General features: G+C 39.7%; 1 protein-coding gene across 3 annotated transcripts in view; it reads right to left on the minus strand.

The window, feature by feature from the left end:
• Positions 1-6555: 6555 nt before the first annotated feature.
• The window catches only part of Slco1a1 (solute carrier organic anion transporter family, member 1a1), a 75143-nt gene continuing 68745 nt past the window's right edge, over positions 6556-12953 (minus strand). For 2 of the 3 annotated variants that reach the window (XM_087659057.1, XM_087659058.1), the window contains exons 13-15: positions 12835-12899; positions 11279-11396; positions 6556-8606 (exon numbers count right to left, since the gene is read on the minus strand). In XM_087659057.1, coding sequence (XP_087515183.1) covers positions 8387-8606; positions 11279-11396; positions 12835-12899 — 403 coding nt within the window. In that variant the 3' untranslated portion in view covers positions 6556-8386. The remainder of the gene's footprint in view (positions 8607-11278; positions 11397-12834; positions 12900-12953) is intronic. The other variant, NM_017111.2, reaches the window with a different exon arrangement.

A 12953-nucleotide genomic window follows, 5' to 3' on the forward strand; every position in this document is an offset into this window, starting at 1 on the left:
TCTGATTGCTCTGCTCTGGGGGCTGCAGGGGAAGGTTTCCATAATGCAAATATAAAAGTTCTACTCCAGGTGTGGATGGTTACCCCAGAAAAATGTGTAACAATCCCGTTCCAGGAAGGGATGGTTTCCCCAGCAAAAGTGTTATACCTTTGCTCAGAGAGCTATTCTGGCAATCAGGAGTTGAGGAATACCACAAAGTCGCACAGAACAACAAACCTCAAATAAGAGTTCTATTGGAAGGGAAAACCCAGGAAAGGGAAAACCGGGGAAAGGTGACTGTCCCTGTAGGTTGATGTCTTTATGCTGGTGAAGGCTGCCACAAGTTGAGTCAAGGCCATGACCATGACTGGACAGTAAAAAAATAAGGCAAGGACAAAGTCTATAAGACAAGAGTAGAGAAGGAAGGAGAATCAAGATGGAAATGGGGAAGGATGACCCAGATCCAGGTGGTTTTGAGTTGCCAATGTAGTTGGGATGGATTTCTGTAGGCAAATTTATCTTATCTTGGTGGGCGGTTTACATCCTTATCAATAGGTTGTAAGTTTATTGTGTGGATGTATTGTGGATTGAGAATTTAACATATAAATCTGATTGTTGGGCTGCAGTTTGTTGAGTCTTGATTTTAACAGTTTGAGAGTTTATACCATAACTATTAGGGGATAGATGTTGGGAATGTAAACAGAGCAGCGGCAGAGAGTTACATGAGAGGGTAGCTTCTTCTGAGACCAAGGGGATGGATGCTGGAAATGTGAACGGAGTCCACAGTAAGAGAGTGGTGAGATAAGAGGTCTCTGTATGAAACTGGCGTGGCAGTGACCCGCCTCGGTCAGAGAGTACTTGGCAGCAGCATGGAGCCACTGAAATAAATTAGTGCTAGTTCCAATGACTGACTGGAGCTGGAACTAGTGATAGCATGACTGACATGGTATGCACAGTACAGCACACCAGTCTCTGGCTCACAGGGTGGGCAGTAGGAGCAGTAGCCTTCCCCATACTATAAAGCTAAGGGACTATATCACCTTACTTCAGTCATTGTGCCCATGAAATTGTAAAGGATGCCATTTGTTCTGATTTCAAGGGAGTATGAAGTCTATTATTGAGTGTTAGGATGTGCTGGTAATGGTTGGGTATGTGTTGAACTTTTTAGTTAAGATGGAGAAAACAGATTTACTTCGCTACTGGTGACAGGGAGCCCAGGGCCTCACCTGAATCTTCAGCAACCTGATAAGGATGCCTCTGTGAAAGAGGGGTTTGTCACCCAAGTTCTGTCACTAAGTGGTCAACACAGTAGTTCCAAAGGGAAATCTAGCACCCATCCACAGGATTTTCAGACATTTAGGACTAGACACGGGATCCCGGTGGAGATCATCAAAAGCAGATGGAAAACTGCCAATCAAACTGAGCTGAGCGAAATGTGCCTAATGTCCATGCAAATGAGGCCACTGTGGCAGCTGAAGTCTGTGGTGGGTGGACTCTCTTCTCACTTTCCTGACGAGACATGTTGAATAATTAACTGTCCTTGCCTGGTGTCTTGTGGGAATGTTTAGGATGTTAATGAGGTAAAACTCACCCATTAGTCACTGTTGGATGAAGTGAATAGGCAATTGCTGCTGTGCAAAGAACTGGGCTGGGGGCTCGTTTAAAACTGACTGAGTCATTGCCCAAGTTACACCACCACCGAAAGGTAGATTGGCTCCCTTAGAACCTAGAGATGGCATACCCAGACACCAAGTTCTCAACACAGAGAAAATTTATTACCCTGGGGGGACAAGAGGAAGGGGGCTTAGAAAGGCAGACAGCAAAGAGTAACAGCACCATCAAGAAAGCAAACATTTTGTTCGTTTTTTGTTTGCGTTTCTCAGAAATGTGTTTTTTAAGAAGAAAATGGGGAGTTTATGCTAGTGTGAGTTGGTGCGTCCTCATTGGACATATTAAACAAATAGTGGATTTTGATTGTTAGAGGACTTGGATTTTGTCCCAGGAATGGCAAATAATGGAATGGAGCTTGGGGTTAGCTTTATGAATGTAATATAACGGTTTTCAGCAAGAGGGACAAGGGGTAGAGACGAAACGTATCGATGCCACATTTGCCGTGCTCAGTAGGTGTTTGCCATACGTGGGCCTCTTAGTGAGCTCTTCAGTCCTGTTATTATTACAGTGACAGTTTCTGACATTTAAACTTTCTTTGGCTTTCTTCTAAATATGAACTGAAAGGCACTGTTCTTTGTGTTAAAAACATATATATATATATATATATATATATATATATATATATATATATATATATATATATATATATATATATCCAGCCCTCGGGACAGAGGGTAAAAATGTTCATGTCTTAACCCAAAATCATAATCATTTGTACAGCTCTCCAAGCTTTTGCTAAGATTCAAAGACATGAGTCTACTCTAGCTGTTTACGGACATGTGCTAACTTTTTTTTCTACAGTGAGGATTTCTGGACAAATTACAAACCATGGTAATATTTGTGTGTGTGTGTGTGTGTGTGTGTGTGTGTGTGTGTGTGTGTGTGTATGTGTGTGTGTGTATGTATTATCTCTTTTTGTAAACTTAAATAATCAATGTAAGCTCCATGGAGTCATATGTTGGATCTACCTGTAATAAGTCAAAAGTAACCCAGATGATTATCCTGTGATATAGGGCAACTGCCTGAGCTTCCCTGATTATTGCCTGCTCCTAAGGATGTGTTCTCTCATTTCCCTGTTCTTGAGACTTTCTCCTGGCCCAGCTATCATGACCTCAGACCTAGAAGTTTCAAGTATATACCAAGATAACTATTTCCCCATAAGCTACTTAGCTTTATCCTCTATCCCTAGTCTACATAGGCCCCAGCAATTTATATTCAATTAAACATTGCAAGCCATGCAAAAATGTCAGCCTCAGGTGGTCATTTAAAACTAGCAAGCTCTGGAGTTTCTAAAAAGCTGACAAAACCCCACATTTCTGATGCAATGTTGTGCCAACTTGACCCCAAGCTTCAGACCAGCATTCTGGATTGCCCAAAGCTACCTGCACTTTGCTGGTTGGACAGGACCTGGAATGTAAACTGCATCGCTCTGCACCCTCCTGACCACTGACTGGCATTCCAGCCACCCTTGGCCCTGACGACCACTTTCTAGTTACAGCTGAAAAGCAGTTATAGAACAAAATATATCACCACTTAAAGTTGACAGATGGCTGCAAAGTTAGGTCCAAAGGAATCTACTTCCTCTATACCAAAGGAGCCATTTCTACGTCACTTTCAAAAGGGACAAATGACTATTCATGGTGCCTATTGGAATACAAAGCTCATGCTGGACCTCAGGCTACTTCAGTTACAAATACATACATACATACACACATACATACGTACATACATACATACATGTGTGTATGTATCAACACAATTAAGATATCAACCTTTAGTACTACATAAATGTGAATCAATGCTTTGATTCTTCTGTTCTAGAGTGAGTAATGAATATGATATCTAAAAGTAGAGAGGAAGGAAGGAAGGAAGGAAGGAAGGAAGGAAGGAAGGAACTCATTTCATGCTAGACATCTATCTTAGTACCTACTAGTTATTTGTCTCTGACTCCAGGCTCTGGGCATAAATTCCCAGTAACTCTGACTAAGTGATCCATCCCCAACTCAGAAATGCACACCCATGAGCGTATACTTGTTATGTTATGACTAACTGTTTTTTGTCTTCTGTAACCTGCTTATGGTGACATTCAGATCATCATGACTATATAATCTTGGCAGACCAAAACAGGTCTTAGCTTGCTTGTGCAGATACTCAAGGTATTCTTGTGGTTTTTACCTTTAAAAATATTTTTCTTACCACCACCCTTCCTTATAGAAAACTCAAGATTTGCTTAGCAACTGTTGTCCTGCTAGTAGTAATCAATAAATCTTTTTGGTTTTTTTCTCAGGAATCAAGAACTATATAACAATGCCTCTCAGTACCTAACTTATTGTATTTCACAGACTCTCTAGCCAGTCAGGGTAATTTGATTGAAAATGGCCCTCATAGGCTCATAGGAAGTGGCACCATTTGGATATGTGGCATTGTTGAAGAAAGCATGTCATTGTGGGTAGGCTTTGAGGTTTCAGGTGCTCAAGCCAGGCGTGTCTCTCTCTCTCTCTCTCTCTCTCTCTCTCTCTCTCTCTCTCTCTCTCTCTCTCTCTCTCTCTCTCTCTCTCTCTCTCTCTCTCTCCCCTCTTTTTCACCTGCTGATCCAGATGAAGAAATCACAGCTCCTTCCCCAGCACCAAGTCTCCCTGTATACCTCCATTAACCCATCATGAAGATAATAGACTCAACCTCTTAACCTGTTCAGACACTGAGAACGAGACTGATAGCTTTCCAATAAAAAATAACAATTCTAGGAATCAGCACGCCGTGTCTTCACTACGGGAACAGCTCCACTCTTCCTTTGCAATCATTTAGATATCAAAAACCAATAAATGAGGGACCCAGTTTCTTTCTCATCTATAAAAGGTATTACTTATGTCACTTTCAATTATACATAGTTCTTGATGAAAATTGTCTCTAATCAGGTATGTTTGCACTGAGGAAAAAAAATCAAAGACATAAATTAAAATGAAAGACCAACGTATAGGCCATTGTTCTTCCTGGTTTCTCTCACAATAGCCTGGACACAACCACTTGTAATCTTGTAAACCTCTATTTGGCTCCTTTTGTATTGAACTGAACTGTGCTAACCAACCCTTCTGACCGAACATAACTTATTAAGTTCAGTTCCATGCCATGGCAAACATGCACAGTTATTGCCTCTCCTTCCCGTCTGTTTCTTTTCCCAGCTTCTATGGTTTTGGAGTTATGTTTTAATTTCCGCAGTATTAGTTCCATTGGGATTATTGCTCACCCAGTGATATATTCTTCTGTGTGCTGTTCAATTTAGATACATCACAGTGCTAAGTGGAAAACCGATTCACTGACAGGACTCCCTGTCTCTTCTCTTGCTTCTCTCATCATTTGTCTGCTGTGCCCTGATCTCACACAGTTGAGAATACAGCTCAGAACAATAACCCACCTTCTCAGACCTCAGAACACCACGAGGAAATCCCCAAGCACTCCACTGCCTATATTTTTGGATTCCTTTCCCTTAAGTGTAGGATGACCTCCTTCATAAGGGTAAGCCCCAGGCACTGGGTAGGTACATGTGAGCACAGGTACCTGGGAGGACAGAAGCATCAGATCAGGCAGAGCTGGGATCAGAGGTAGTTGGGAGTCTCTTGATGTGGGTAATGGGAAACAAACTCAGAACCTGAGCAAGAGCAGTACATGCTCATAACTACTGAGCCGTCTCTCCATCCCTATGAAACTTTACATTTATAATATGCATTAGCTAATTCAGGAAATCATAACAGTTGGAAGATGACTCTAGAAAGCTCTGTGGTTAGGTTGTCTGCTTTCTCTTTGCAATGGTTTTGTGTTTGGTCCACCCCCATGGCCCATGTGTTAAAATTTCAGTCTTCAGCAAAGTGCTATTGAATGTTGCTGAAAGCAGGAAAAGATGGGGCCTAGGAGGGAATTTGAGCCCATAACAAGAAACCCTTGGAAGAGATACAAGATCCTTGACCCTTTCCATCATCTCTCTCTTTCTGCTTTCCAGCCAGTGTGAAGTCAACAGCTCACTTCCTGTGAGTTTCTTCCCCAATGTGCTGCCTCACAGGCATTGGCCCAAAGCAGCAGGGCCATGTAACTGGAGGCTTTTCACCGGGGCCCCAGTTCCCAAATAGCAACTCTAAGAATTAACTTTTTGTGAATGAATGCCTAGAGTATAAGCTTGGGCTTCTTCCATGACTAGCTTATAACTTATATTAACCCATTCAAACTATTCTATAGGTAACATATTTTTAGTTACTTCTCTTCAGTTTCATGCCTCTAACTCTTCCAAGTCAGAATAGGGAACATCCTTCCCCTGACTATCTCTCTCTGCTGGATGCCCCACCTTCTAATCCTGCCTCAGCTCTTTGGCCATCAAATTTTTATTGACAGGTAATACCTCCATACAGTCAATGAGATATTCTCTCTACAGGGCCAAGTGATTATGGCCTAAGACCTCTGGAAGCAAGAGTGAAATAACCCTTTCCCTCTTGGAACTAGATTGGTTACAGTTCAAGTAGCAGAGAGCTGTCAAGGTGAACAGTCTGGCTCCCACGAGGGGCTGCTAAGATTGTTCCCACCTTCATTCTGCCCAAGCCTGTAGATATTCTCATTGTACTGTGCATAAGGAATCGTATTATGTTGACCTCCACTCCTCATCTCCCTTATTTCATCCTCCCCATCTTTAGGGATTCATTTCATGTTTATATTATTCACTTTCATTGCAAAGGGAAGGATGGTGAGGAACAAAAGAGAATAGCTATGGCCACGCTACCATCTTGAGCCACAACGCTAAATTACCAGCGACGTTCTTTGTTCCTTAAAATCACATCACTCTTTATCAGGCTCAAAAGTAAGATGACTAAGATGACTTCAGTATCAGTCACTTTTTACTGCTGTGATAAAACACTGCAAGGCAACCTTTAAAACAAAGAGTTTATTTTGGCTTATGATTCCAGAGGGACCGTCATCCTTCATGGCATGGAGGCATGATAACAAGGAGCAGGTACTGTGACTGAAGCAGCAAGCCAAGATTTCATATCCTCCAAGAACAATGCAGAGTATGAACTGGAAGTAGGGTGAGGCTTTTATACATCAAAGCTCATTCCAGTGACGTATTTCCGTGTTCAAGGATGTACCCACCCAATCCTTCCCAAGTAGCAGTATCAACAAGAAATGAAATATCCTGGTGCCCTATTGCCCTAACCAAGAAGAGGCACTTTGTATTCAAACTAATACAAATTTATTTTGTTTTTCACAAATACTTTGAATTTTACTAAGCCAAATTTCCTTTCAGAAAGAGTCACTGCTTAAAATTCTCTCCCTTCCACTCTCTCTCTCTCTCTCTCTCTCTCTCTCTCTCTCTCTTTCTCTCTCTCTCTCTCCATATGTGTATATAATATATACACATATATGTATATATTACACACACATATGTATGTATGTATGTATGTATGTATGTATGTATGTATGTATGTGTGTGTATATGGTTTTACAGCATAGTACAGCATTAGAAGGCTTGTAAGAGTTTGTTTTCTTCTTCTATCATGTTGGTCCCAGAGATCAAAGCTACCTTGTCAGGCTTGGTGGCAAGCACCCCTTTTCATTGAACCACCTTCCTGGTCTCCCTTTAGAGTTTTGACTCGGATTTTGAAAGTTAATAGCCAGGTTATTTTTATTCATGTTATAGTTTAATTATAAATTTATAAGTTTATTATAATTTAATATACTTTTAAACATGTTTTCATTTTTTCAAGTGTTTTGAAGCACAGAAAAAATGCTTACTGAGTCAAAGAAGCATCCTGAGTATAAGATCCTGAGTATAAGATCCTGAGTATAAGATCCTGAGTATAAGATCCTGAGTATAATAAAGTAGCCTTTGAGAATATCTTATACTGCATCAGAGCCTGATTTATTTTCATTTATTTCACATTTTATTTTATTTTATCTTATGTCATCAGTAGTTTACCTTTTGGTTCAATGAAGGATATGATAAGCAACCAGTGTACCACTGAGATACAACTCCATATCTACAAAGGACCTTTGAAAGAACTGGCTTTCTCGAATTGTTGCTTTTAAGAGTTTCATGAACAGCTTTGAAATGCTAGGGAAGAATGGTTCCAACAATCTTTCTAATGTGATTTTTAATAACCTGATTAAGTTTGTCAGTGCTCTAAACAAAACATTCAACTGTGTGACAGGAGTAATGAAAGAAGGGACTAGAAACAGGAAATGACACAGGAGTGAGAAGTCTAATCTAGGAGCATCATGTCTACAATAATAATAATATTTGAGAACTCCTACATATAGACATATGGAGACATCCTGAACATAGAAAAGTTAACTTTTCAATGTGGCTTAATGAGAATGTATCTTTTCAGCTCTAAATACTTCCAACTGTGAACCATAAATTCAATGAAATTAAATACTGTTTCAGGAATAGGAAAGTTTTATACTCATTTGAAGATGTGTGGGAAACACATATTTCCCTTGATTGAGTTAAGAGAAAATGTTATGTGAAAATGAAGGAAGCTTTAAAGTGTAGTGTGGGGGTCACCATAAAAGTCTTCCCCAGGGAAATCTTAAATATCACCTGAAATTCTGAAAATGATATCAGCAATTATTTTTATAGTGAGAAAAACAATTGTTGAGGTCCTTAAAGAGAAGGTTCCTATTGTATCTCTCAGGATTCCGAGGAAGGGAAGTGTGCATTCTGTTCATGGCCTTGAACAGGGCAGTAGAAAACTCATTACAGCTTCGTTTTCAGTTCTCCGTCATTCTCGACCTGAGGACTTCCATGCACATCTGTGTGCTCGCTTTCCTTCTCTCCGAGCATCATCTCTGTATGATCAGTTGCTGAAGAGTCAATGTCCCCGGGGAACTGGAATTTCCTCATAAGTATCAGAATGAAGAAGGCAGGCAGATAGCTTGATCCTCTTAGTGCTATAGGCAACCCCAGGTAAATGTGCCTATAGAAAAGAACTAATCTGTATTACATCTTAACATTTTTAGTAAAAGCTAATTTTGTATATTCTTACAGATCCTTTACTCTTTAAAGAAAATCATCTAGGGATTATTTTGCTCATGTTCTTTACTGAGCTGTTAACTATGCTTGTTAAAATGTCAAATAATTTCCAGTATAAAAATTTAAACCTATTTTCATCATTGAGGTGATGGCTAGTTTTCATTGTCAACTTTATTAGATTTAGGGTCATTATGGAAATTTACCACTGGGTGTGTCTATAAAGATGTTGTTTTCAAACAAATTTAGCTGAGGATGAACTCCTACTGTAAATGTAAGAACCATTCTTTGGTATTCTAACATGTGCTGTTTCCTGATAGAACATGCAACACGATCAGACTACTCAAACTCACCATGCCACCAAATGTGGCCACACTTGGCCACAGTGTGTCCTCTGCCATTTTGGCCTGTTCTCTGAAAGACCTAGTCAGAACCCCACGTTAAGGAAACTCTTCTTTTCTCTTCTGTTCACACACATATAAAATGACATAAAGTCACTTTTCAAGTTTTCTCTCCTACTCAGCATTGACATGCTGTATGTTGGTGAATGCATTTTTGTGATACTGAAATCTTTGCATGTAAAAATTAAGTCCTATTAGTCATATACATATATATGTATATATATTCAATTTGTTCCTTTTCATGCTTAATTTTGCATGCATCAGCATGAAGTCGGTACATATTTTGTAAGATGAATTGGGTAATTTTCACTTTCAGGATTTCTTACAATAACTTATATACTGTTATAAGTATCTAGTCTTTGTCAGTTTGCTAAAAGATGCCTTAAGGTATCTGGAATTAATGTGTTGGGAAGTACTTATATTTGTCATATGCATGTTTCTAAATAATTATAAACGTCTTCCTTTATGTTCTCAACATATTCATAATAAAATCTGGTGTGATGAATAGTGTTTTCAACTACATACAATCTAGAATCTTCTGGAAAGATAGTTTCAGTGAAGGCTTTTGTGGATTATGTGATCCTGTGAACTTGTCCTGAGACATTGCTCTGTTTACATTAACTGAGGTGAGAACACTAAGCACACAACTGGTGGCACCATTCTTTAGCTAGAAAATCCCAGACTTGACTACATTTGAAGAGAAAATGTTCACAGCTGTTTCTGCCAAGACAAAGTGTTAGTATGTATGCGTAGATGTTCAAGACTTCTGATGTAATAGTTCAGAAGTATAACTGATTTTTTTTCAAGATGAGAAGTAGGTTTAAAAATATATTAGTTTCCTGTGAGCATTATAAAGGACTTTGACAGAAGCTAGATTGTCTCACAGTTCCAGGATATAGTCCACCATTGTGGGGATGTCAAGGGATTGGGAACTTTTACCAACACAAACACATTGACAGTAGTTGAGTCCTTCTAGGAAAGAGATCTCAGCTATTCCCCAACATACACACTTGGGACAGGGCATGCCAGCACTTTTCACTCCCACATATTTTTATTATAATGCTCACCCATCTAGAAATACAGCATGAGTGGATCATACCTAGACAGGGGTAAAATTTCTTTTGGCTGAAGAGGCTTTAGGAGCAAGGGGGGAATCTTTGCTACATTGCAGTCTGTAGCAAACAAAGGTCCTTTTTCCTATTCCTTGGGCCTGCTGCCCTAGAGGGCAAGGAAGGTAACAGAGGGAGTCTGTTTCAGAGTCAGCCTAACATGATCCCTAGGGATGGGGAAGCAGTGAACACACAGTTCTTTCACTGTAGTGTTAATGGCAGCTGCCTGAGTAGCACTCAGAGTGGTGGGAAATAGACACCTAATTACTTTAAGTCAAAACAGCAGCATGAAGCCACACACAACCGGGTGTGACCTGATCTCAGAGGGCTGGCTCCTTGGTCTCATGGTTCTTAAGGGTAATACCTCCAGTTATTCTGTCATTCCCCATGGGACACTCTCAGCAGGCTTGTAGCATAACCACTTTACTGAGCCAAGTTGTGTTAATGAGGCTGCTAACTCATAAATCCAGTGGTTTCCCAGAGATGTGACCAACAGTGAAATGTAGATACCAGGTCCCTTTTCAAGATAACCCCTGGCTATAGCATCTGGCACATTTTGTTAAACTGCAAGGTCCTACGCAGATCTGAGGTTCTCACTGAGTCAGGCTGCAAGCGTGAGAGGGCTGTGAACTTTCCAGGAGCTGGAATGCCAGAATCTATGCTGCCTGGATATGCTAGGACTTTGTTATACCAACCCCTACATAAGGGAGGAGTTCCCCTTTTCTGAACCTAGATATGGGTTGATAGGAAATGAGAGGATTTTCTTCCCCCTACAGCACCCTTGTTCTAGGTCTCTGAATCTTCCTTCCTATATCCAGCATTCTGCCACGCTCGCTTAGCTCAAGATGTAGTTTTTCCCCTCCCAATCCAGGGACTCCAAGCAGATACCTCTTCTCTTTCTAAAATATTTTTTGATGGGTTGTGTTAGGAAACCCACTCATACTTAAATTAAGCACTATGGGAAAATTTTAAAATATATAAAAAGGAAAGTATTCTACCCATGTGCATTCTAAAAATGAAGCCAAATATAATCTTATTATTCAAGAAAATTTTAAATAGGAATGGGAGCATTCTATGCTATGAAAGTAGACCTCAAGTGTTATCATTACCTGAAACTGTTTATGTCATACATCCTGCATGCCCCTCGCTGACCACATTTCAGGGTTCCCCAATGTAAACAGGTTCTGTCTATCAAAGCGCCAAAGTAAACAGGTGCGGGAATACCAGCTGCAATGAAGAGAGAATTTTTTTCAAAACAAAACAGACAAACAAACAAATCAACAACCACAAAAACAAAACCCAAGCCCATTAAGAGGAAGAAATGAGATGGGGAAGAAGATGCCATTTTACTTGAAAACATTTCAATTTTCCTATTTAAGAAAACAATATAACAAATTATGAATGAAATGTTATAAACTTGCTTCTAGGAATTATAAGTTAGTGTAAAGTTTCTAGATCACAACAAATGAAAACTATGGATAAGATGCTAAGAAATTATTCCATGAGTTCATAGTTATGAACCTCATGTATTTTCTGAAATGTCTTGTGTTGTGTTTCTGTGTGTCCAACTAACAAAAACCATTTCCTACTGATTTTTTTATTGAATCTACTAAAAGATAAAGGTTAACTAAGTTTACGTAAGTTCTTTAAAAACAAGAGAAACATTTTTATTTCTATGACTACTTTATTTTCAGACAAATTACCAGTAGCCAGCTCCAAACACAAAGGCTTGTAAACTGAAGTTCAGAGTAGTATGATCAGATCACACCTATGTTAAAGATATTTCATGTTTGTGGGACTTCCTGCATATGGATACTTAGACTATTGCAGATCGAAAGACAAATTATCTTTACCTCTTTTATTGATAATTCATTGTCCCATTTCTGTGTCTGTCTTTATGTCCCTGTGGCTATTGCATGAAGCCTTTGGGGAAATATCTTGACTTAAGAGGCAGTATAGGAAAGAGGCCTTACAGTATCTAGCCTCCACCCACACAAACACTAAGAATGCCAACAGGTAGCATCTGAGTCTGCAGCACAGAAATTCCTGCTTTTCTGTAACCAACGTACCTGACATTCCTACAGATATCTTTGAGAAGTACCTTGTATGTGGATTCCTTTTTCTCTAACTATAAACATCACAAAATAGCTCTCATGTTCTAACATGATATTTGTTTCCAGACTAAAACCCTTATTCTCTTTAAGGTAAAGGGTGTGTTTGGTGTTGACAATGTGTGGTGGTTTGACTCTGACTGACTCTGAAAGTAGCACTACTAGGTGTAGCCTCGTTGGCCTAGGTGTGGCCTTGTTGGAGGAAGTAGGTCACTGTGGGAGTGGGCAATGAGACCCTCCTCCTAGCTTCCCATGAGACAGTCTTTCCTGGCTGAAGTCAGATCAATATGAAGAACTCTTGGCTCCTCTAGCACTGCCAGCAATGCTGCCATGCTTCCTGCCATGATCATAATGGACTGGACCTCTGAAAGTGTAAGGCAGCCCTAGTTAAATGTTTTTCTTTCTAAGTGCTGCCTTGGTCATGGTGTTTGTCCACAGCAATGGAAACCCTTTACCCTAAGACTCAGGTAAAAGTTATCTTCTTATCAGAAAAAAAAGTAATTGGTTACTAAGCTTCTAATATTGGTCTGATATGTTGAGGAAATTATTCATACCAAATACTCTTATGCAAAATGTATGTAATCCAACTCCAAGTGACTTCTCTTCAGACTTGACACACCTGAAAAAAATACATTCATATACACATACATATACATATATACATACATACACA

Source organism: Rattus norvegicus, chromosome 4 (genome assembly GCF_021556685.1).
Source record: "Rattus norvegicus strain SHRSP/BbbUtx chromosome 4, alternate assembly SHRSP_T2T, whole genome shotgun sequence".
In the NCBI taxonomy this organism is placed as follows: domain Eukaryota; kingdom Metazoa; phylum Chordata; class Mammalia; order Rodentia; family Muridae; genus Rattus; species Rattus norvegicus.